General features: G+C 43.4%; 1 protein-coding gene across 2 annotated transcripts in view; it reads right to left on the minus strand.

The window, feature by feature from the left end:
* Positions 1-5292: 5292 nt before the first annotated feature.
* Positions 5293-25430, minus strand: part of PRIM2 (DNA primase subunit 2) — a 214535-nt gene continuing 194397 nt past the window's right edge. For both annotated transcript variants that reach the window (XM_075338448.1, XM_075338447.1), the window contains exons 13-14: positions 10289-10357; positions 5293-5691 (exon numbers count right to left, since the gene is read on the minus strand). In XM_075338448.1, the coding sequence (XP_075194563.1) occupies positions 5464-5691; positions 10289-10357 (297 nt within the window). In that variant the 3' untranslated portion in view covers positions 5293-5463. The remainder of the gene's footprint in view (positions 5692-10288; positions 10358-25430) is intronic.

Here is a 25430-nt window from a genome sequence, read left to right on the forward strand (position 1 = left end):
AATTGTACAACTGGGGCACAACTGCTGCCACTGAAGGGGTGGGTGTGTGTGGGGCCCAATTTTTGGAAAAAAAGGGAGACTACGCTTGGAGTCACCTTGCGGTGTTTTACATGATTTTAGAAGGGCGTGCCATGCCTATATTTGTGTGTCCTCCTCTTTTTCCTTGTCCAGCTGTTTTGTTTTCGCATGAGTATATGTCCTTGTCACTTTCCCATGTGGTTGTGTTGTGAGTTGTTTGTCACCTTTTGGACACCTTTGAGGGTGTTTTCTAGGTGTTTTTATGTGTTTGTGATTGCCTGCCATTGTTTCCTATGCAGTTCGAGTTCGGTTCGTCGAACGTTCGACGAGCCGAACTCGAACGGGACCTCCGTTCGGCGAACCGACCTCGAGCCGAACCGGGACCGGTTCGCTCATCTCTACTGGTGAGCTGTCAATCAGGCAGATCTCACCAGCGACTTGTGTAACAATGCTGCGCTTGTTAACCAGGGTAAATATCGGGTAACTAAGCCAAGCGGTTTACTTAGTTACCCAATATTTACCCTGGTTACCAGCATACACTGCTTACAGGCTGCCAGCGCTGGCTCCCTGTATACGTAGCTCGGGTACACATCAGGTTACTAAGCAAAGCGCTTGGCTTAGTTACCCGATATTTATCCTGGTTACCAGCATACGCTGCTTAAAAAGAGTCGGTGCTCGTTGGTCTCCCGCCGTCAAACACGCTGATGTGTGCTGTACAACGAGCAAAAAAAGGTTCTGATCGTTTTGTAAGGATCAGCGACCTCGCAGCAGGGGCCCGCTCGCTGCTACGTGTCACACACAGCGACATCGCTGGCAAGGTCGCTGATACGTCACAAAACCTGTGACGTTTCAGCAATCTCACTATGTGTGATGGGGGTTTTACAACCAACATCTAAACAAACACTCTGTAATCCCACATTTCCTTAACACAGCTAAAATCTCTATAGCAAGACACTGGAGAGATAACGATCCACCCTCTTTGTTCGATTGGATATTCATGAGAAAACCAGGTTATTCCATCCTAAGAATAAAAAAACTTGTAGAATTTTGTAACAAATGTACCCGCTAACAAAATGTATTAATTGTTAATTGACTACCTTTGCTTAACTAGAAGTGTATTTCCCTTTTGTTCTCTAGTCTCCCTGACTGAAGTTAACGTTTATACCATAAGTACTAATTAATGATTTACTCCCTATCCTAAGCATACTTTCCAGCTATGGACAGGACTTGCCATCCCACCCCACCCCAGTTTTTTTTTCCCTTCATACATGGTTGCCCCAATCCTGTCCATCGTTCCTTCCCTACCTTGCCTGATTTCCCATGCTAAATCTTGTTTATAAAACAAATGTTTATACTGTGCCATTATTTTGAATCAGTATTACTGTACTGCTCTAAAACATTCTAATTAAAGATTATATACAGAAAAAAAACCCTGATGAAAGAACCATAAAAACACATATTATATACAGTCAGTGAAGGGTTTTGTCTCAAAGGTTAGCCTATGATAAGAATCCCTTATTAGCAGGCCACAAGAGCGAAGATGACCATTTTCAGCAAAGCTTTACCCCTACACTTCACTTGGGCATAGAGACTGCAAACCAGCACAAGTTTTCAGATATGAGATTATACATACTTATTTTAATTTAAAATAAACTGTGGTCTTGAGCTTTGATAAAAATCTTACTTTCTAGTCGTCTTTGACTAAACCTGTGACCACATAAACATTGAACAGACTTGGAAATTTCTCGAACATTTTTGCTAAATACTTTATTTTAACGGTTTTCTAGTTTTGTACTTTAGAGCAGAAACATTTGAAAACCTGATGATATCTAAAAGATACATACAGTAGTTTTTTTTTTTTTATTAGTGTCTTACTGCCAAGATCTCTCATTGTTGGACTGTGAAAGGCTGCCAGATAGATAAGATAGGAGTACTACTCTAAAGGCCCCTTTACACACTGAGACTTTCAGCGATCCCAACCTGGCTGGGATCGCTACAAAGTCTCTGGTGAGTCGCTGGTGAGCTGTCAAACAGGCAAACCTGGCCAACGACGCAACAGCGATCCGGACCTGCAGAACGACCTAGCTAGTCATTGGGGACGTTGTAAAGCAGCTTTTTGAAAGGGAAGTCGCTAACAAAGTCGCTGTAAAGTCCCCTTTACACACTGAAACTTTCTAGCGATCATGCTGCACAGCGGGAAACAAAGGACCAAAGAATGGTCCTGAACGATTTGTAGCGATCAGCAACTTCACAGCAGGGGCCAGGTCGTTGATGTGTTTCACACACTGCAATGTCGCTGGGGAGGTCGCTATTACGTCACAAATCCGGTGACGTTACAGCGATGTCGTTTGCGATGTTGCAGTGTGTAAAGCCACCTTAAGGGTGCGCTCACATGAGCCGTATGACTCGCACAAGTCTCGCATCGCATCACTCAGCACATCCACACACTATCCAGACAGGAGCGTGTAGAAATTCATGCAGCCGACCAGCTCCTGTCAGGAGAAAAGCCGGTTGCACCGCGGGTAATACAATCCAATACTCGTGCAAGTCATACGGCTCGTGTGAGCGCACCCTAAGAGTAACACGTCACCAAACTGTGTCGGTAGTAAGGCCGCCTCTCTGGGACTGCTGTTTTTTTTTTTCTTTTAAATCATCTCGCCAGCATATTCATAACATAGTAATGTCTACAACTTCCTTAGGATTTTTATTGGTGTATGTATGGCATAGTTTGAGGTACATCCGATGCTTTAAGTTTAGATGCAAGTTCATGGAGAATCCACTCAATAAAACCCATTTAATGCCTCCGTTTAAAATCAGGAACTTTATTGAAGCCCTATAAAAGTACTGTATTATGGCTGTAGGATATTTAGCAGCAAATATATGCAAGTGTGTCTGTTTCCAAAAGTGCATACAATAATAGTTGTTTTATAGACAAGAAATTGGAAGAAAAAAAATAGAAAAAGTCAACCACAGCAACTTATAAAATCATAGTTATACCGTATAAAAGAAATATTACTGAAAATGCAATTACTAGATTACCAGGCAGATTTTATCTATGCTAAATGAAACGTCAGGCACATGTTTAGCATCAGTTGAAATATCAGTTTTATGACCTTCAGATATAAAACTTTTAATTTTAACAGTGGAACATATACATTTTTTTTGTAACAAAGATTCATATTTGAAATTAAACAATGGAACCTTAGTATTAGGCGATTACAGAACAGCAGCCGAAAGAAGAGTAAAGAAATAGATTGCAATTGTTTCCTATTAGTTTAACCTTCATCATGAATACAAAGTCAGACATTTTGATACACATCACTACAGAAGAACCTTGTATAATTCATTGCACAAAATCTAAAATAAAGTCAATCATTTATCAGCCACAGAACAGTGTTTCCCAAATGTTTTCCTTCCTCGCTTTGGAACACATTTCAAATTACATTTATGATTTTATTCCCAGGATGGACATTCAACAAAATCTGTCGACGATAACGACTTTATCAAATTCTTTTCTTCAAACGATGGCATGTCGAATGTGACTTTTATGCCAACCAGCTTTGTTTTAGACCATTTGATTAATAACACAATTGAATTTTCATCACCCTGGGTTCTAAAAATATTTTATATACTGAAGCGTGAACTACATTAAAAAAATATATAGATTTTAAAAAATAGTCTAGCTTCACAAAAAATAGGTTGCACCCAAGTTTGAGATGACAGAAAAAACAGTAAAAAAATATGTCATGCTAATTGACATGATGTTAGAAAAGTGGAGGTGTTCTTGTTCCTAAATCTGCATAGGTCACAAAGCAGAGGAAAAGTATGGAAAAAGTTACAAAATAGCCATCCGCTGCATGCAAACACACATATAACTCAAAGTAGGCAAAAAAGTAGCTACAAATAACCAACAAAGCAATAGCCTTCCCCATGTAGCTACTGTGTGCGCATACACACACAGAGTGATAGTATATCACAAAAAAATGTTTGTAAATATTTTATATGTTTTCTTGGGACAACACTGAAGATATGACACTTTGATACAATGTAATGTAGTCAGTATCCAGCTTGTATACTAGTGTAAAGTTGCTGTGCCCTCTACATAACTAAGCACACAAATTCTAAAAGTTATGTTTGGTGTAAAGCCAACACTGCGCATCAACAAAAGAACACCATACCCACAGTTAAGCATAGTGGAGGAAGCATTATGGTTTGGAGAGTTATTTTGGTAGCTGGAACGATTTAGTGAAGGTATAGGGAAATCTGAACAGTTTCAAATATCAGTTTTGCAACAAAACCTTCATGATTCAGCTGAACAGCTGAAGTTGAATTTCACCTTTCAGCACGACAATATCCTTGAGCATGCATCCAAGTCAACAAAAAAAAATGGATTGGACAGAACAAAATAATAGTTTTGAAATGATCCAGCCAGAGCCCAGACCTGAAGTCAATTGAACATCTTCAGGTTTGATATGAAGATGGCTGCACACAGGAGATTCCCAAGCAATCTGACAAATCTGCAAGGAATAGGGGGCAAAGAGTGTCAAATCTAGATATGCCATGCTGAAAATCTACACAAAAAGACTGGCTGCCAAAGGGTACTCCAAAAAAGTATTCACTATAAAAGGTGTGCAGACTTATGCAACCTGATTATTTTAGGTCTTTATTTTTCCTTTTGCACCAGAAAAATTTAAAGGGGTATTCCCATCTCCAAGATCCTATCCCAATATGTAGTAGGTGTAGTAATAATAATAATAACAAATTCCTTCAATTAGAAATGTAGTATAGTTTTCCTGATAAGCTATGTCTCTTATCCAATGTGCAGGGCATTGCAGCTTATTTATCCATGGTTACGACTATAAGCAACTAACTGTCACTATATGTATGGCCATTACCTTGGATACCTAAGCTACTGTAAAGCAGTAAGGGACACAGCTTTTCCTAAGTATTATACTACATTTGTCATTGGAGGTATTTGCTAAAATTCTTATTATTACACCTGCTACATATTGGGATAGGATCTCAGAGATGGGAGTACTCCATTAAGTTTATATTTCAATTGATTTGTACAGATTGGTGAAATTAAGGGTGGAACATTTTTGAAATGATTCTTCTTAGTAGGCTTTTTTTGGCATGCCAAAAAGCTGGCATCTTACTTTTTATATTCACTATATATATTACACCAGCGTGGCTGTTGAAAAATATAAGGCTGTTTGCTACTATTCAGTAAACTTGTACACATTCAATAACAACAGTTCAAGAACACAAAAACAGTTTATGAAGACATAAGAAATCTTTATTTTTTGATAATCAAAAGGAATTTTGTAAAAAAAAATACAAAAAACCCCCAAAACAGGTCTTTAATGTATTCAACACAAAGATATATGTTGAAAACAAAAACAACACTTAAGAGTAAGACGGAGAGATGGTCTGTGATTTTAATATTCATTGAAGTTCACTGAATATCTGCTCCATTTCTTCCATATCCTCTGACTTTATGTTCATTTCATTTATACTCGAGGATGAACTAGACGTGATCTGGCTTTGAGAAGTTGCTTGAGAACTTTCCATGGGTGTTTGCTCTTTCTTGACATCACGGCCACCAGTAAGCAGTCTTTGACTTTCAGCAAAATATTGATTTGGATGATTCAATGAAAACCCACAGTCATCAACCTGTGTAGAAAAAATAAAAATGACAGAAAAAAAAACCCAAAACAAATTGAACAAAGGAATGGGCTGCGCTGTCCATACATTGCTATATGGATGGGTTCACTCAGGGGTCCTTGCAGTTACTTTATACCAGTAAATAATGACAGCATTCAATATTGATACTTTCTCTAAATACTGTGGCAGCCCACTCCCTGACTTGAGAAAACGTGTAAGGGTAAACTCACACTGATGTATAAAAAAAAAAAAAAAAATAAAAAAAAAAAAGGTCAGATTTTCATCCAGAAAAGTTGTATGAGTGTCATTTGAGTGTTATATGAGTGTGTGATTTTTCTCTAGTATCCTTATGCCATGTGTATGCAATTTTCTCTCAGCAGCTATTATTCTACAATCATTTACAGGACCATTTACAGTGTTCTATGCTACAGAATGGCAATGTATCCATAAAAACAGATGGCCAGTGTGATGTCTGGTTTTTGTTTTTTACTCACTGACTTGTATTGCTGAGTCTCATCCATTTTATGTGTCCACTCATAGCATGCTGCAATTTTTTCCTCAGGCCGAAAACAGCTGAGGAAAAAAAATAATCACATATCTGCTCTGCCTCACTGAATAGCATTGGTACGAATGAAATCTGATTTTTTTTTTCTCGTCGGAGTTATACACCAATGTGAGCACAGCCTAACACTGTGCTTCATACCCTGCCCCCTGTGCTTGGACTGCAGGGAAGTACCATATTTTTTGCTTTGTAAGACGCACATTTTTTTTTTATGGGGGTGCATCTTACAAAACGGATGTGGCTTACCGGGGCAGCGGTGGTCAAGTGGAGTCATAGGAGATAGGCTCACACGACGCGCTCGGGGGTGTCGCGGCGGGCGGCATTGATTTGCAGGCAGGTGGGCAGGCAGCGAGGTTGCCTCGGCGGGGGGCTGCATTGATCTGCGGGCGGTCAGGCGGGCTACAAGGATGTCTCGGCGGGGGTGCATTGAGCCGACTGGAAGCTCAATTGAATAGCCCGCTGTTGACGCAATGAACTTCAAGAAAATGGCCGCGGAAGCGGTGGTTGCGCAGATTGACACGATTGACTTCAAGAAAATGGCCACAGAGTCCTATCTGCGCACGCGCCGCCTCTACGGCGATTTTCTTGAAGTCCATCTCGTCAACCATGGGCAATTCAATGGAGCTGGCAGTCATCTCAATGCACCTGCCGCTGAGACACCTCCGCAGACCACCTGCCAGCTGATCAATGGCACCCGCCGCGACACCCCTGAGTGCATCCTGTAACCCTGCCTCCTATGACCCTGCTTCATCAACCGTCACCCTGGTCAGCCACACTGGGTGATTAAAATGCCCCCGCCGCTACACCCATGAGCCTGCAGCATCGCCGATTCTCCTGAGCCACAACACCCCCTCCTCTGAACCCGCAGCATCGCCTGCCTGGTCTCCTGTGACCTTCCTGAGTCACTCCACCACCGCCGCTCCCCCTTGGTGAGCCTTAGGATTAAGATGCACTAGGAATATAAGACGGACCCCTCTAACATTAAAAATTATTTTTTCCTTCTCTAATTTTGGGGTGCGTCTTATAAAACGAAAAATATGGTAGATATAATCAGGGAGCTGGTAGTTACAACACTAGGAAAAGTCCATGCTCCTGATGTGTGATGTAACATCCCAGAGGGGAGGGGGACCAGCTCCAGTGTCACACAATTACAGATAAAGGAACAGCATTATGGATCTCATCTTAAAAGGACAGAGACAGTAGAAGACGTTTTTTTTTAATCTCCCGGAAGTTCCCATTTAGGCTATGTGCGCACGTGTGCGTAATTCATGCAGTTACGCTGCGCTTTGTAGCGCAGCGTAACTGCATGCGTCCTGCGTCCCCTGTATAATCTATAAAGATTGTGCAGGGGCCGTGCGCACGTGGCGTCTTTGAGCGCAGCGCTTCGGCTGCTGCCCGAAGCGCTGCGTTCAAGAAGTTACATGTCACTTCTTCCGTGCGCTTTGCCGGCAGCTCCTGCTCTGTCTATGGCAGGAGCTGCAGGCAGAGCGCATGGAATCGGCTTTTTTTTTTTCTAAGGACATTTTCTGCAGCGATTTGAAGTGCACGTGTGCTCTTCAGATCGCTGCAGAAATTTCTGCAGGGCTAGTACGCAACGTGCGCACATAGCCTTAAAGTGATTGTTCAGAAGCAAAATATTGATGACCTATCTGTAGGATATACAAACATAACAGAAATAGACAGTGTCTAGAACGGGTAATAACTAGGGATGATCGAATACCTCAAATATTCGGCTTAACGAATACTTCCCGAATAGGTCGCCGATATGCGAATATTCGATGTGCAATGTAAGTCTATGGGAAGCCCAAATAGTTGTTATTCGGGTTTCTCATAGTTACATTGCGCACTGAATATTTACGAATAGTCGAATAGCGGCGACCTATTCGGAAAATATTCGCGAAGCCAAATATTTGAGGTATTCGATCATCCCTAGTAATAACATATCAACCAGAATGTATTTTGCCAAACACATATCAGCTATGTTTCGTCCCATTGCATATATACTTAATAAAGACCTGTAATGGGTCAAAATGTTGCTATTATGCATTTGGCAGAATAAATTCAGTTTGAGGCATCATTACCCACTCTTGAAGCAATCTACATCTCTTATCCTTATGAGGTACCAAGTGGAGTTCCTTGGTTATCTGGTGGCTGCATCTATCTGAAGAATGAATGCTGTGGGCCAGCGTTGTCTATATTCAATCTGTGGAAGTCAATATGGGATAGATAAAGGTCCAACACCCAGCATCCCTACAATCAGCAGAAATCTGCACTGGCAGCGTAGGAACTAAGTGATGTATAGCAGAGAATGCAGAAGACCTGTACACAGCTTAGCGGCCACTGCTGAGTACTGTGCTTCAGCTACAATTCAGTTTAATGGTAAATAAAGTACAGTACATAGTTGAATGTAATATAAAGTCTAATACTCAGCAATGGCTACTAAACAATGTAGAGAGTGCTGATATATTCTAGGTCACACATCAATTTGTTCCGTCCATGACAGGTCATCAATTGTTTAGTCCTGGACATCACTTTTAAATTCATTCCTGGAAGTTAAAATCACACTATTCAATACATATATTTTAGAGAAAATAAAAAAACGTTGTGCAGTAAAGATTGCGACTATTTTAGTATTGTGCCAAAAGATTCTAAGAACCCTGGTCCAGTCACCACATTGGTAGAGTGGCACTGCCACACCAAAGCCCAATGAACCTCCTTTTACCTGTCGGCATCCACAGGGCCTCTTCTGATTAGTATGCTTGACATAACATCATTTTGGAGAGCATGACTTTGTGCTAAGCCTACTAATCATTGATTATTGGGGAAGCCAGCGTGTAGAAGGTTTAAAGGGCTCTGGCCTGGACTACTGAGGGTCCAGGAAATATTTTTGACAATTCTAGACCGACCACATTCTCTAAATCAGTAACTTCTCCAGACTTTGGAGCTTAAAACACAATGTGAACAGGGCAATAGACAAGTTGTGTTATCCAAATCAGTATTTAGTTCCTACATATGCACAGTCACTGCTTGTTTGGGATCAATATTCCCTATCTGATCTCATCCTAAAATTCAATTATACAGCCACATAAATGCTTTGGTGCTTTAGCTCTAATTGAGCAGAATGTTGAATCATGTAACAGGTCACACACATATTTTAAATATAATCACGCATCAGGGAAATACACAATCAATCTAATGGTAACAGCTTATATTACAAGGTGTTTTGAATTCTGTACGATATGCATGCCATCATGGCGGATCAATAAGAAGCTGCAGCATTTATCAGTCATATCGGGCCTCCTTACAACTTGTCAGTGATGCTATCTCTTTTCTCTGCACAATGACCTTCACACAAACACAAGTATCACATTTCAAGCTAGGACTAATGTGGTTTTCAAGCAATTAATGCACTACTGCAATACTTGGGAATTTTCTTTTGGGCCTAGTTAAGTGGTTTAGAGCAGGCAGCTGAAATGTTACAATCCACAATGCTTTGTGGTTACCGGTATCAATTAACAGGGTGACATACCTGGGTTTCTAGAGGACATTATTTTTATCTGCTCTTACACAATATACACAACACTGTGTCTTATCTGTCATTTCATTATATAAACAGTACGGTAGGAAATACAGACAGGTGGATAATACTTCTACTAGAAAATCTATTATTCTATTTCTCAAAATTGTTCCAGCAGGCAGAGCATGCTTACTATAATTAATGTTCCCTACACTTGCACATTAGGTTCCTTGGCAGACAGATGCCAGCCATTATAAAATGTGCTGCTAACCTGCTAAGCAGTTGGTTGCAGAGTCTAGCCGGAATGGCTGCCGGGCCAATTTACATGATTGCAAAAATTATTTGGGGGAACCAACTGTCTTTAAAGGGCAACTTGGAAACAATGTTAATAGACTTTGGTTTCATAGAGGAACCATTGGTGTACAAAGCAGTAATGCACTAAGGAAAAATTTGTAATGGCGACAAAAAAAAGAAAATCTCAATCTCTAACCAACATGACATTACATATTCATATAAAAAGAGCTTACATTGTGCGTTAATTCAAAATACTTCTGGCATGCAAGCTGGAAATGCATACCCTTTACCAGGTCCATTATCTAGGAAAAAAGGAGAATGGAAGAGTTTACAAAAGCAGGACGTATGAGAAAAGTAAATTACTCAGATTGTGTTCAGATCTGCATTGGAGACCCCGTTGCAGAGTTTGCTAAAACTACAGCAAGCTGCACTATATTGCTCAGCATGGACTACTTTATAGTGGATAGGGGCCAGCTAGCACCATTGTTTTCTGCTAAGTGCAGGTTCCAGCACTGCTGCAGATATGAATCAAGCCTTATAACACAGAATGGAAGAAGTGCCTGGAATAGAATGACCTGGACACCACATTTAGTAACAGCAGAGCAGCAGTGGGATATACTAAACAGGTCATCATATACCAGGGGGTATTGAAATTACTTGGCCTTGAATATTTCTAGCAGACAAAAATAAATCCTGTTGCTATGGAAACAAATATTAACCTTTTGGGCTAAAACTTAGCACGTGCGCTTGTCATATTAAAGATTGTGATTAAGTTAACCATGTCAGGTGAAGGTTGGAAGTTTCCAAAGCCTCTTGTTTTTGCAGGATAATGCATTCGCCCATAAGTCTCATATTGCGCTGCACAAACTCAATTACATCGGCTTTAAAATTCTCGATCCCCCGCCATATTCTTCTGACTTGGAATCACCTGAGTATTATCTCTTTCCAGCAACAAAAAAAAAATAATTGAGAAGGACAAAAAAGTATGACAACGAGATAGTGATTGATGTTGTGGAGCCTTGGATTGCAAAACAGGATTACTATGTTTTTCTAGAGGATTAGAATTACTTTTTGATCAATGCATTAAAGGGTTTGTCCCCTTTCAATTAAGTCTCTGCTCTGGCTGTAATTTATTATGAGACAACAAACCGCCGTATAACCTTCCCCAGGGCCACCAGCGAGTCTTCATCCCTACCTCGTATAAACACCTTCCCCAGGGCCACTGCCGAGTCTTCATCCCTACCTCGTATAAACACCTACCCCAGGGCCACCGGCGAGTCTTCATCCCTACCTCGTATAAACACCTTCCCAGGGCCACTGCCGAGTCTTCATCCCTACCTCGTATAATCACCTCCCCCAGGGCCACCGGCGAGTCTTCATCCCTACCTCGTATTAACACCTTCCTCAGGGGCCACTGGCGAGTCTTCGTCCCTACCTCGTATAAACACCTTCCCCAGGGCCACTGCCGAGTCTTCGTCCCTACCTCGTATAATCACCTCCCCCAGGGCCACCGGCGAGTCTTCATCCCTACCTGGTATAATCACCTCCCCCAGGGCCACCGGCGAGTCTTCGTCCCTACCTCTGATGTCTGGTATTGGCTGTGCTACTTATGTCACCTTGACGGCACGGCAGCCAATCAATGAGCATCGCGGCTCTATAGGGTGCGTTCCTTCTACACTGGCAGAGTCACCGAGTAAACTGATTGCTGCCAAGCTGACAATGTGACATCAGCACCTCAGATCAATGCCCACATAACTGTATCAATGGCGGAGAGTCGCTAGTGGACACAGTGAAGGTGACTAAAACACAATATGTTGTTTTATAAAAAAAACCTGCAGCTGAGGTAGAAAACTCTTTACATGTACAGAATTGACAGGTAATTATTTTGAATAAAAAAATAGTATTACTTTGACAACATGCAGGTTTTTTTTAAGCTAAACCAACTATACAGCTCTGGCAAAAATTAAGAGACCACTGCAAAATTTTTAGTTTTCCTGATTTTGCTCTTTATATGTATATTTTTGAGTGAAATGTAAATTGTTTTTTTTATTCTATAAACTACTGACAACATGTCTCCAAATTCCCAAGCAATACATTTTGTATTCATTTTCTGAAAATCAAAATGGCCAAAATACCAAAACAATGCATTGCTTTCAGACCTCAAATAATGCAAAGAAAACAAGTTCATAATCCTTTAAAAACAATACTAATGTTTTAAGTCAGGAAGAGTTCAGAAATCAATATTTTTTTGGAATAACCATGATTTTTAATCACAGCTTTCATGCGTCTTGGCATGCTTTCCACCAGTCTTTCACACTGCTTTTGGGTGACCTTATGCTACCCCTGATGCAAATGTAAGCAGTTCTTCTTTGTTTGATGGCTTGTGACTATCCATCTTCCTCTTGATTACATTCCTGAGGTTTTCAATGGGGTTCAGGTCTGGAGAGTGGGCTCGCCATGACAGGGTTTTGATGTGGTGGTCCTTGATCCACACATTGATTTACCAGGCTGTGTGGCATAGCGCATTGTTCTGCTAGAAAAAACAGTCCTCAGAGTTAGAGAACACTGCCTGAGCAGAAGGAAGCAACTGTTTTTTTCAGAATAACTTTTTATGCGGCTTGATTCATACATTCTTTGCAAAGTTTAATTTGACCAATTCCAGCCTTGCTGAAGCATCCCCAGATCATCACCGATCCTCCACCAAATTTCACAGTGGGTGCAAGACACTGTGGCTTGTACGCCTCTCCAGGTCTCCATCTAACCATTAGACGACCAGGTGTTGGGCAAAGCTGAAAATTAGATTCATCAGAGAAGATTACCTTACTCCAGTCCTCTATGGTTCAATTCTTATGGTCTTTGGCAAACTTTAGCCTGGCTCTCATTTGCTTCTCATGGATGGAAGGCTTTTTTCTAGCTTTACATGAATTGAGCCCTGCCTCTAGCAGCCTGTTACAAACTGTTTTTGCCATGCACTTCACCCCAGCTGCCATTTGCCATTCCTTTTGTAGGTCACTTGATGTCATCCGGTGGTTGCCGAGTGACATTCGAATAAGAGGAAGGTCATTCCGGTCAGTGGAGAGTCGCTTTCACCCACTGCCGGTCTGTAGCTTTGCTGTCCCCAATGTCTACTGCCTAACCTTGTTGTAATGGACCGCTGTCTTAGAAATTTTAAGGCTGGTCGCAACATGATGCTCATTGTATCCCTCTGCTAGTAAAGCTAGAATTGAGCTCTTGTTTTCCTCACTCAAGACTTTTCTTTTCAACTCTTTTGGCATGATTAAAAGTATTTTTTTCATTTCTATTACTTTTGGGATTTTACTACGACTTGTTTTGCCATCCAGCTTGTCCTATTGCAAGAGGATTGTGAAGACCACAGCAGTGTTGTTTATACTTTGCCTCGTTATATAAGATTTGGTTCTGGTAATCACCTAATCAGATGCACATTAAGTAGAATGAGGTGTACTCTGGTTGTAATTCAACCGATACTGGAATGGAATGGCTGTCAGACATGTAGAGAAGCTGATTTTTATAAAACTGTGCAGTGGTCTCTTAATTTTTGTCAGAGCTGTATATCAATATCTCTCTTATGAGAGCAGATTCCTTAGTGAATGTCATTTCGATAAATTTCGAAATATCTTAGACAAACCAAAGACTCCTACTGATCTCTAAAATGAAGAGAGAGAAGCGCTCAGACGCAAGAGTACTTAGATGAGTGTTGGACCCTTCTCCTTAGACAGTCTTTCTATTAAGTTCTTCCTTTTTAAAGGAGAGCAGCTACTGGTTAAGCACCTCTGCTTCTTTATTTTAGTAATTTTTGAAGGTCTCAAAATTCTAGATTCCAAAAAGTTATACTTCAAAAGGGGGTTACCTACATTTGCTAGTCCACTGGCTTTTTTTAATTAAAAATAAAAAACCCCAAAATAAACGTTACTTAACCCCTGCCTCTCCACTACTCCCTCTGATCTGTGTTAATATGTCTACAGCACATATTAAAACCTTCAGACAATCACATAGTTCAGCGTTGACACCAAGTTAGAGGACAAAAGATCACTAAGCCGAGTGACTGGCTGCAGAAGTCAAGTGTTCTAGACAGGTCATTATCACTGCAGGCATGTCAACAAAGACTGGGGCAGCAGTGCTGAGGCAGAAAGGAATAAGTAAAACAAATTTTGTTCGTTTTAGGCAGTGCAAGCCTGTGGACTAAATCTAATCATGGACGATCCCTTTAAAAGGACTCTGTCAGCACAGAATGACTGTTCACATCAAGTACAGGCGCTCGTGCAGCATGGTGAGGCTAATTATTTAAATACACCTTTCCACCTTCTAGATTTCCAGGAATTTCCACCCTTCCTTCTTTGGTTGACAGCTCTGGCTTCACGGATAGTAGGAAAATAAGCAAGTGGGAAGGTGTATTTAAATTATTAACCTATCATGGAAGCATCGAGTGCCTGTACTTGATGTGAGCAGTCACCCTGTGCTATGAGAGTCCCTTTAAAACTACATTAATATGTAGTTAATGTAGTAGATACATCAGAGTATGTATGGGTTTCATGGCTGCTAAATATAATTGAAATCAGAGTGACTAGACGTGTCGTTTTAGACTGGACAACCCCTTTAACCAGTGGATATCAGACTATTACATCTTCCAGGCAATGATGGACAGATGCTCTCCTTGAGACCATAGAGTTAAAGGGGAGCTGCATACAAAGTCTTTCTTCTATACAAGGTTGTGCCACAACTTGGTCTTATCTAAGTCCTCAACAGTACAATAAGATTGTTGAGAAATCACCTTTCCTCTACAAAAGAGAACTGCTCGTTCTGTCTTAAGCTGGTGTCACACTAAACGACAGCGACAACGACGTCGCTGTTACGTCACCATTTTCGGTGACGTAACAGCGACCTTGTAAGTCGCTGTTATGATCGCTGCTTAGCTGTCAAACACAGCAGAAGCAGCGATCATAAGGTCGCTGTGCTACATGTTCAGAGAGCAGGGAGCCGCGCTTAGCGCTGGCTCCTTGCTCTCCTGCAGCACACATCGGGTTAATTAACCCGATGTGTGCTGCAGCTACATGTCACAGTTCAGAGAGCAGGGAGCCGCGCTTAGCGCTGGCTCCTTGCTCTCCTGCAGCACACATCGGGTTAATTAACCCGATGTGTGCTGCAGCTACATGTCACAGTGCAGAGAGCAGGGAGCCGCGCGCACTGCTTAGCGCTGGCTCCTTGCTCTCCTTGCTACAGTATTCATCGGGTTAATTACCCGATGCATACTGCAGCCACATGTCACAGTGCAGGAGTCGGCGCTGGCAGCAAGAGCGGAGGCTGGTAACCAGCGTAAACATCGGGTAACTAGGGAAAGGTCTTCCCTTGGTTACCCGATGTTTACGCTGGTTACAGCTTACCGCAGCTGCCAGTGCCGGCTCCTGATCGCTTCATTTCGTCGCTCTCTCGCTGTCACACACAGCGATGTGTGTGTCACAGCGGGAGAGTGACGACCAAAAAATGAAGCTGGACATTCAGCAACGACCGGCGACCTCACAGCAGGGGCCAGGTCGTTGCTGGATGTCACACACAGCGACAGCGACGGGACGTCGCTGCAACGTCACAGAAAATGGTGACGTAGCAGCGATGTCGTTGTCGTCGTCGTTATGTGTGACACCAGCTTTATTCTGTACAACCAAGCTGACAAGTGAGCATTAGAAGGCAGGAATTGTAAGCTTATTAGAGGCCAGTGTGAAAACTCTAAATTTTGTATGTGACTAGTCATATATAAAATAAAAAATATTCTCATAAAAAACCCTAATTTAAATGTTATTTATTTTCGACAATACAGGATACATTTGTTCATAGGTTTCTCAGCTTTCATTAGTTGTGAAACGGCTGTATCGTAAAAAGTGCTACTGTGTCCAATCTCTTACCAGTGCATTAATGTTCAGTGAAACAGAACACATCAAAGAACGGATGCCTTTACACAGACAATCCCATAAATAATGTGGTGCTAAAGAACAGCCCTCAAGCACAGATGTGGTTTCATCACCTTTAAGCCTGAATTATTTATGAACACAGAGTGGAACACAACGCTGCCATGTAATCAGATTAAACAATGCTACAGCTAACCCAACGGAGCCCTGCCAAGTACCTGAGTGTGAAAGTTCCCTTTTCAACATCTGTTAAGATGACAGCCTGTTAAAAATACAATTTGCTTCTTAATTTTTACTTTATGTAATCTCTTCAGGGTTGAATGCTCTCCAATTCTTATCAACAAAATGCAATGATGGTTGACCTTTATAGTGGATAGACAACATCCCTCGCTAAGTCCCATACAACAATCAAAAGAAGTCCTTTGCCAGCTTATCAAGCCCAGGAAATTGCTGCTATGAAGAGATAACCTCTACTCGAGCACACAATTGAAGAAAGGTGACATCTTACCCCTCCTTTCTAGAGCCATGTTTTCCCATGTCAGACACAGCAATTGAGTCAGCCTCAAATCCCCGCTGTCCACATTATTAGATGCTGCCTTTCAGTTATTGAAAGCTGAAGAAATAAATTACGTTTACTGAATGGATTAAATCAGGAGATAAGGCCAGAAGTGCTAACTATTTGGTTTTCCTGTTACAGCCAAACAGATTATATATCCGCCTTACGTTTTACTTCTTAACATTAAGGATGTCCGCAGTACGGTTATACCCCTTCTCCTAAAAAAGAGCGTACACTAAATAAACATAATACAGTCGCAGCCACAATGTATAGTCATGAGCCAGCAGATGGAGGATCGGTCCTTGAAAAGTGAAAAAGCAGAAAATTCACACAAGTTATTTAGTGGTGGAGTATGTGATCGGGAGGCACTGTTTTACTATTACTTAGACACTAAAGACAGGGGACTAGTCCTTAGTTATGTTTTTCATCATTCTGTCCTGCGCTGAATATTACACATTCTTATACACCGGTTCACAGGTATATTTTACATAACTGTACTGTGTGTACACTACATATATTACATTACTTCTATTTTACCACAACTAAGGTGTTATTCACACATGTATATTAAAACACAGCGCTAAATTCACACTTGTATATTAAAACACAGCTCGCTAAATGCTGTGAGTGAAGTGTGAATCTAAATCTTGTTACCATTTCTCATCTCTGGAGTCATTTAGCCCTATCTAGATCTTAATCGTGTCAGAAAACACAGCCAGTACCCTCTGTTCACCAGCCAGCAATTCTGCTGTAACTCAGCCCAAATGTGGGAAAGAAAAAACACACCCCTTCATGGGCTAAGTACACGCTGCATTCAGCTTGGCTTTTAATGCTTCCTTCTGAATACATTTCTTTAAGGGATTCAGCTAGAAGGATTACGTCCTTTTACCAAGGTGTGCAGAATTATTAGGCAGCTTTTCCTTTCTTCAGGCAAAAGGAGCCAAAAGAGATTTAGTGACTCTGAAATGTCAAACATTGGTAGAGGTCTTCTTACAGAAGGATGCAGCACTCTTGAAATTGCTAAAATATTGGGGTGTGATCTCAGAACCAACTAAAAATTTGTTGCGAATAGTCAACAGGGTCGCACAAAACATGCTGAGAAAGAATAAAGCATATTAACTACCAAAGTTTGAGAAAATCAAAACGTGAAGCGACCAAGAACCCATTATCCTCCAGGGCCATCAAATTTCAGCACTGCAACCTCCCTGGAGTGTACAGAAGTACAAGGTGTTCAGTGCTCTGAGACACGGCCAAGGTAAGCCAGGCCAAAATCGACCACCACTGAAGAAGATATATATGGTGAAATGTAGACTGGGCCAAGAAATATCTGAGGACAGATTTTTCAAAGGTTTCATGGACTGATGAGATGTAAGACTTTTGATGGACCAGATGGATTGGCCTGTGGTCGGATCAGTAACGGGAAGAGATTTCTACTTTGACAGATGCCAGCAAGGTGGAGGTGGGGTACAGCTATGGGCTGTTAATAAAGATGAACTAGTTGGGCCCTGTTGGGTTGAAGATGTACTCAAAATCAACTCTTAAACCTTCTGGCAGTTTTTAGAAAACACTTTCTTCATGCTGTGGCACAGAAAGAGCTCTACATCTATCAAAAAAACCATGATTATGTAGAACAATCCTCCATTGCATGCATCGAAGTACTCCACTGCTTTGCTAGCTAGTAAAGGTCCAAAGACTGATGAAATTTTCATCTAAATCCCTATTTATTGCCCCAATTTAAACGAATTTCTAAAATGGCTGCATTAAACATTTCCTATCCTTCCCCCACTGGACTAACTGCAATTGATTTTTTTTTCTCTACATCCTGCCTGACAATCCCTTGTTTGAGAAACTCAGTGCATGCTGGGATACTTAAAGCGTCATCAGGAGGCAGAGGCTGCAGTTACTGCCACTGTCCCTGCCTGTAACAAAGCATCATCAGTGAAGCTCGTTTCAGGGGCTGGGCTGGTCCCGAGCTGTGATCCAAAAGGTTCATAATTCTGAATAAGAAAGTAAAAGTGAGGATTTATCTTTCTTAGGAGTAAAGCTATGTGTGCAGAATTACTGGGCAATTATTAGTGTGCAGAATTATTATGCAACTAAACAAAGCATCATCAGAAGGCGGAGGCTGTGGTCACTGCCACAGCCTCTGCCCCATCCCTGAAATGTCATCAGTGAAGCTTGCTTCAGGGGCTGGGCTGGTTTCTGCGTACTGTTATAGTGGGATTTACATAGTGCCAGTGCGCGCTGTGTTGCCAGCTCAGATCAGTAGACACGCATTGTCAAAATACCTTGTGACGTGCAGAGACCATAGACGCTGCCAAAAGTGACGTCACTTGCAAGTGCGGCACTGGTCTCTGAACGCCACCAAGAACTTTAACAATTAGTCTCTACTGATCTGAGTGGGCAGCACAGCGTGCACTGGCACTGTGGAAATCGCAATATAACCACGCAGAGGCCAGTCCAGCTCCTGAATTGAGCCTCACTGATGACAATTCAGGGATGGGGCAGAAGCTGTGGCAACGACCACAGCCTTCACATTCTGATTACGTTTTGTTTTGCTGCATAATTCTGCACACTAATAGTTGCCCAGTAATTCTGCACACACAGCTATTCTAAGAAAGAAAAAACCTCACTTTTATGTTTTTTTTATTCAGGTTTATGAACCTTTTCGATAGACCAACAGCACTGTAGTTGTTCAGCAATAAAATTAATAATCAAAATTACAATTTTCCTAATTGTGTACAAGGTGTATTTCATCTAATATAAGATCTATTCAGTTGTAGTGGGGTCCAGTATAAGAATGGAAAAAATTAAAACAATGACAATAACAAAACCCCCACAAGACAAACCGAGAAGGCACCAGATGGATCCCTTAAACTATAATGGTGAGTTGGGTGTCTATAATGACTATCATTTTAACAGACATATCGGCGAATCACAGGTAGCGATTCATAATCTATATATATTTAATTGCCTTATTCTGTCTGTCTTGCTCCAAAATTGTGTCACGTGACAGTGTCAACGTGTCATAAAAGTGACAACTGTCGGATTGGCCGTTGGGCTCGGCCTGCCCCCCCCCCCATGGATTGGCCGCTCGCCTCGGCCTGGCCCCGCCCCCCTCATGGATTAGCCGCTCTGGGCTCGGCCTGGCTCCTCCCCCCCACGGATTGGCCGCTCGACTCGGCCTGGCCACGCCCCCCACCACATGGATTAGCCGCTCGCCTCGGACCTCCGCACGCAGGGAGCCGACATACGCTGCGGTCAATAATGAAGTGTCATGCAGCGGTGAAAGAGTTAAAGACACTGCAAGACACTTCATTATAGGCAGAGGGCACCCCCAGAAGAGAGAAGACAGAAGAAAGAAGACCCCGCAGTCATACTCACCAGACGCCGACCGGGAGCAGGTGAGCACATCAAGGTCCTGCAGCGGCGGAACACACACACACGCACACACATAAGAACAGACACACACACATCAGATCACACTCACTCACTCTCACACACACCACACACACCACACACACACATCAGATCGCATCCACACACTGACAACATCCCGTGATATCGCTTACTTCTCGGCGGCGATACTGTGTGTGCAGTGACCTTCCAGGACCTCCCAGAAGATCACATGGCCGGAAGCATGTGGTATCTCCGGATGTTGTGAGTGTGTGAGCGCGTATGTGCAATATCGTCAGTGTGTGTGTGTGCGTGTATGCGATCGGATGTGTGCGTGTATGCGATCGGATGTGTGCGTGTCGGCAGAAGGCAGAGGAGCACGGCGTGCAGCACAGCTGCTGGGACCGCCCACCGGAGGGCACAGGGAGAAGTGGGGTGTGAGGGTATCCGATCAGATGTGTGACTGTGGAGCACGATGGGGAGTGCGCAGCATTGGGGATGGAGCACGATGGGGAGTGCGCAGCATAGGGGATGTAGCACGATGGGGGTGCGCAGCATGGGGGAAGGAGCACGATGGGGGGTGCGCAGCATGGAGGATGGAGCACGATGGGGGGTGCGCAGCATGCAGAATGGAGCACGATGGGGGGTGCGCAGCATAGGGGATGGAGCACGATGGGGGTGCGCAGCATGGGGGAAGGAGCACGATGGGGGGTGCGCAGCATGGAGGATGGAGCACGATGGGGGGTGCGCAGCATGGGGGATGGAGCACGATGGGGGGTGCGCAGCATGGGGGATGGAGCACGATGGGGGGTGCACAGCATGGGGGATGGAGCACGATGGTGAGTGCGCAGCATGGGGGATGGAGCACGATGGGGAGTGCGCAGCATGGGGGATGGAGCACGATGGGGAGTGCGCAGCATGGGGGATGGAGCACGATGGGGAGTGCGCAGCATGGGGGATGGAGCACGATGGGAGTGCGCAGCATGGGGGATGGAGCACGATGGGGGGTGCGCAGCATGGGGGATGGAGCACGATGGGGGGTGCGCAGCATGGGGGATGGAGCACGATGGGGGGTGCGCAGCATGGGGGATGGAGCACGATGGGGGGTGCGCAGCATGGGGGATGGAGCACGATGGGGGGTGCGCAGCATGGGGGATGCGCAGCATGGGGGATGGGGCATGATGGGGGGTGCGCAGCATGGGGGATGGAGCACGATGGGGGGTGCGCAGCATGGGGGATGGAGCGCAGCATGGGGGATGGATCACAATGGGGAATGCGCAGCATGGGGGATGGAGCACGATGGGGGGTGCGCAGTATGGGGGATGGAGTACGATGGGGGTGCACACCTCCCCCCAAAACACACAGTGCCACACGAGCACCGCACAACACACCACACACACACTGGGAACCACAAACACCGCCCTACACAGACACCCACACACACACAGACAACATCGCACACACACAACACCCAACAAACAAACACCGCGGCATACACAAATATACGCACATACCGCGCAACACACACTGCACAAAACATACCTCCCCCAAAACACACACACGCACTCCACACCCACACAAACCGCGCAACACACACAGCACCACACACACAGAACGCTGCAGACACACAGCGCTCCACAAAGAACGCAACACACACAACCCAACACACATACAACACCGCTCTCACACACCCCCACACCCAGACAACACCCAGAACATTTACAGCGCCCTACACAAACACTGGCAACTACACACAACAACATCTATATATATAACAAAAAACATACATTAACTACACAATAAATTCTAGAATACCCGATGCGTTAGAATCGGGCCACCTTCTAGTGTAATAATATAGAGTTAGGAGTAAAAGCAAACATCAAAGTGTGCACTCACCCTGTGTGGTCGTGTAAGGAACAAGCACAACACAGAAATGCATGGAAGAAAATCCTCACAGCTGTGATTGTCACCTATAGAACCAGCTTGAGTTCCAATCAACATTAAGAAGATTGAAGGTACAATAAAAAAAATATGAATTTCGAAGTAATGACAGATAGGATGGAAACGGTTTTCCTAAAGGCATGAAAATGTATTAGAAAGAAAATTTTCATGTCTTTTTGAATACGGTTTCCTTCTTATTTGGAAGCGCTTTGATACATCCCTATCAGACATAGCACAACATGCTGAGCTATTTTTTCCTCCATTTTTAGAGGAATCCGCAAGTGGCTTTCAGCACCTATGCTGACAAACCCTTAAAGAAGCCCTAAAGCCCAGAACTGTATTGATATTTCTGCCGTTTGGCCTAACATTTTAGCTTTGTAACTAGAATAAGGCAAAAAGACTGTACTGAATTCTAAAACTTTTATTTATTTTTTTTTAAAAAAGCAAAACTTTTACAGTGTGTGGCAGGGTTCCCTGAACAGGGCGATCAAATGTCTAACAATCCTGCGGATCATGCTTCAAGGCTTATAGTTGGCACATGGGGAGAAAACTGTTGTATTATTGAGTTAAGAGATTAGAAAACTCACACTGTTTGCTGTGTACTTCAGAGCTACATGCTGCCAACAGGTTCCCACGTTTAAATAAAAAAAAAAGCTTGTGTGACGTGCATAATATTTATTATAAAAGCGCTTATTTAGATAGCGATGATATGAGACACTAGGGTACAAAATGCACTGATAGGAGTATCAAAATAATGTGCTGCATCTGGCTGGTAAGAGCCATGCTAGTGAGTGCCAGGCTGATTTTAGATCATGGAGAAACACATACGCTAAGCCCAGATGGTCTACCCTCCAGCACACTACACAAAACTGGAGTCAGATGTAACGAGTGTGTTTCTTCCACTAGATGTTATGCATCTATCGTCATCCAGAAGAGCAATCTCTCCCTGTGCCTATAAACATATGTATGCCCAGTAACCAGGGGACCGAGCATTTACGAAGGATTCCTCAACAACTGGTATGAACCTGAAATACTGCAAGACTCTCGAATGACTACACAATGATAAAGACACTGAAATGTAGAGAGCACAGAAATGGTTGGTGCTGGGAACAGTAGGACATGTGCACACTAGTGGACTGGTGCAGGATTCATTGATGGGCTTTAGTAAGCAGAATGTGGGTGAATTATCCATTTATTTGGGAATACATTGCTCCTCTTACAGGGTACCCCAAACGCCTATCCTTTACCCTTTACATTCACTGCAACATACAAATACCAAGATACCTTTCTTCGATGGCTCAGTTAATACTTTTTTAGATCTTATAATTCCAATTTTTTTCAGTCCCACTAGTGCATTACAGCCCTCCTGATTGACAGATGAGAGCCTAGCAGACATTATTAATAATAATAATAATAATAATAAGACATTTGTGGTATATCGTGTTGCTGTGCCACAAATGAAAAGGCCCCCCCCTTAGAGCGTTCAGCGTGGGGGGACTCATGGGTTTGCGTCGCCTGACACGTTAATTCTTGTTTTTAATGGTTTTCTATTCATTAATTTGTACATTAATTGTGGTTGGTATGGTCTGTTCTGCACTCTTCTTCCCCCCCCCCCCCGCTTTTGTTATGTTTTATGGTACTTACCTTCGGGGTGATTCTGTAGCCAGTCAGCTGACTGCGCAGATTTGAGCAACAGATACAGGATTCGCTGATATCTTTTGGCGGGAAAAGCGAGTTTTATATATAGAATGTCATCTGGTGTCAGGTGTCAGTTCTGACAGGAAGCGGATTCAAGCAGCTCGCTGCCCGCCCTCCCTTAAGGTTTAAGTGGCGGTTTTATTAGTTGGGTAGTCGCCCAGCTAAGCCTGGGTGGACAGTGATTTTTTTTTTGAGATATTGTAAGATTAATTATTTATACAAGAGGTTATTTATTGGTCTAATTTATTTAATAGTTAAAATTATTATTTAATGGTTCAATTATGTAACCCATTAATAAACACCATGGCCTTTATTCACCAAGATATGTTTTCTGTGTTTTTATTGTTAAGTTATATTTTGTTATATAAGGGGTGTCTATGGCGTCTGCGATACCATGTCTGATGAGAATACCCTGCTGAGCCTTACCCTCTTGCATCAGTTTCATCCTCCCAGCTGTTCGGTAGAGCGCAACAGATTACACACCTCTGTTCCCGCCAAAGTTTTCGCCACAGAGTTTCAGGAGCCAAATACTGTCATCAAATGTATATTTTTTGGCATTATAGGGCTTATTTAAAATAAATAAATAAAAAAGATATGAGCCGTTGTGATTACTCGCTAATCCGGCCCCCCCGTCTATTACCAAATGTGGCTCCGCTTCACGCTCATTACCACAAGGAGCACCGCCTTCCGCAGCCATTATCACAAGCGGCTCCGCCCCCCAACCATTACCACACGCGGCTCCGCCCTTCCCCGCTCATTGGCACACGCGGTTATGCTCCCCCACCCACTACCACATGCGGCTACGCCCCCGCACATTACACACTCGGCTCCGCCCCCCGCACATTACCCACGTGGCTTAACCCCCCGGACATTACACACACACACACAGCTCTGCTACAGCCACACTCTAAATCCCTCCTGGCCCCACACATAGACTTCACCTCATCCAGCACCATGAAAAGCAGCACAGCGGTGTCCTGCATATGCTGATCATGCGACCCCCTGACTCCTCCCCTCCATGTGCAGTTTAGTGTCACGGTGATTAACCTGTCACAATGATGAACTCCAGCCCACCGGGAAAGCCAATATTCAAGGCTGCAGTATAGTGCCACGGAGATTAACCTTTACACCCCCAGCTGTATACAGCTAGCTGTATACCCTTGGGGGGAGCTGTATACCCTTTGGGGGAAGGACAGCTGTATACCATTGGGGGGAGGGGAGCTGTATACCCACTCTACTCTCCAGATCACATCTCACAACCTGCCTGCTTGATCCACTCCCATCCCACCTCATCCCTAATCTCACCACAGTCTTCATCCCGACCCTAACCCATCTCTTCAACTTATCACTAACAAGTGGTGTATTCCCTTCGTGCTTTAAACATTCCTCTATCACACCCATCCACAAAAAGCCCTCCCTTGACCCTTCCTCTGTGTCAAACTATCGCCCATATCACTTCTCCCCTATGTCTCAAAACTACTGGAACAGCATGTCCATCTTGAACTGTGCTCATACCTCTCTTCCTGCTTCCTCTTTGACCGGTTACAATCTGGCTTCCGACTCCACCATTCCACTGAAACTGCCCTAACAAAAGTCACTAACGACTTACTAACCGGAAAAGCCAAGCGACACTACTCTGTTCTCCTCCTCCTGGACCTGTCCTCTGCGTTTGACACAGTAGGCCACTCCCTTCCACTACAAATTCTCTCGTCTCTGGGCATCACACACTTGGCGCTATCTTGGATCTCCTCATACTTAACCAACCGAACTTTCAGTGTCTCCCACTCTCACACCACTTCCTCATCTCGCCCCCTGTCGGTGTCCCCCAAGGTTCAAATCTTGGACCCCTGCTTTCTCCATCTATAC

Source organism: Anomaloglossus baeobatrachus, chromosome 3 (assembly GCF_048569485.1).
Source record: "Anomaloglossus baeobatrachus isolate aAnoBae1 chromosome 3, aAnoBae1.hap1, whole genome shotgun sequence".
In the NCBI taxonomy this organism is placed as follows: Eukaryota; Metazoa; Chordata; class Amphibia; order Anura; family Aromobatidae; genus Anomaloglossus; species Anomaloglossus baeobatrachus.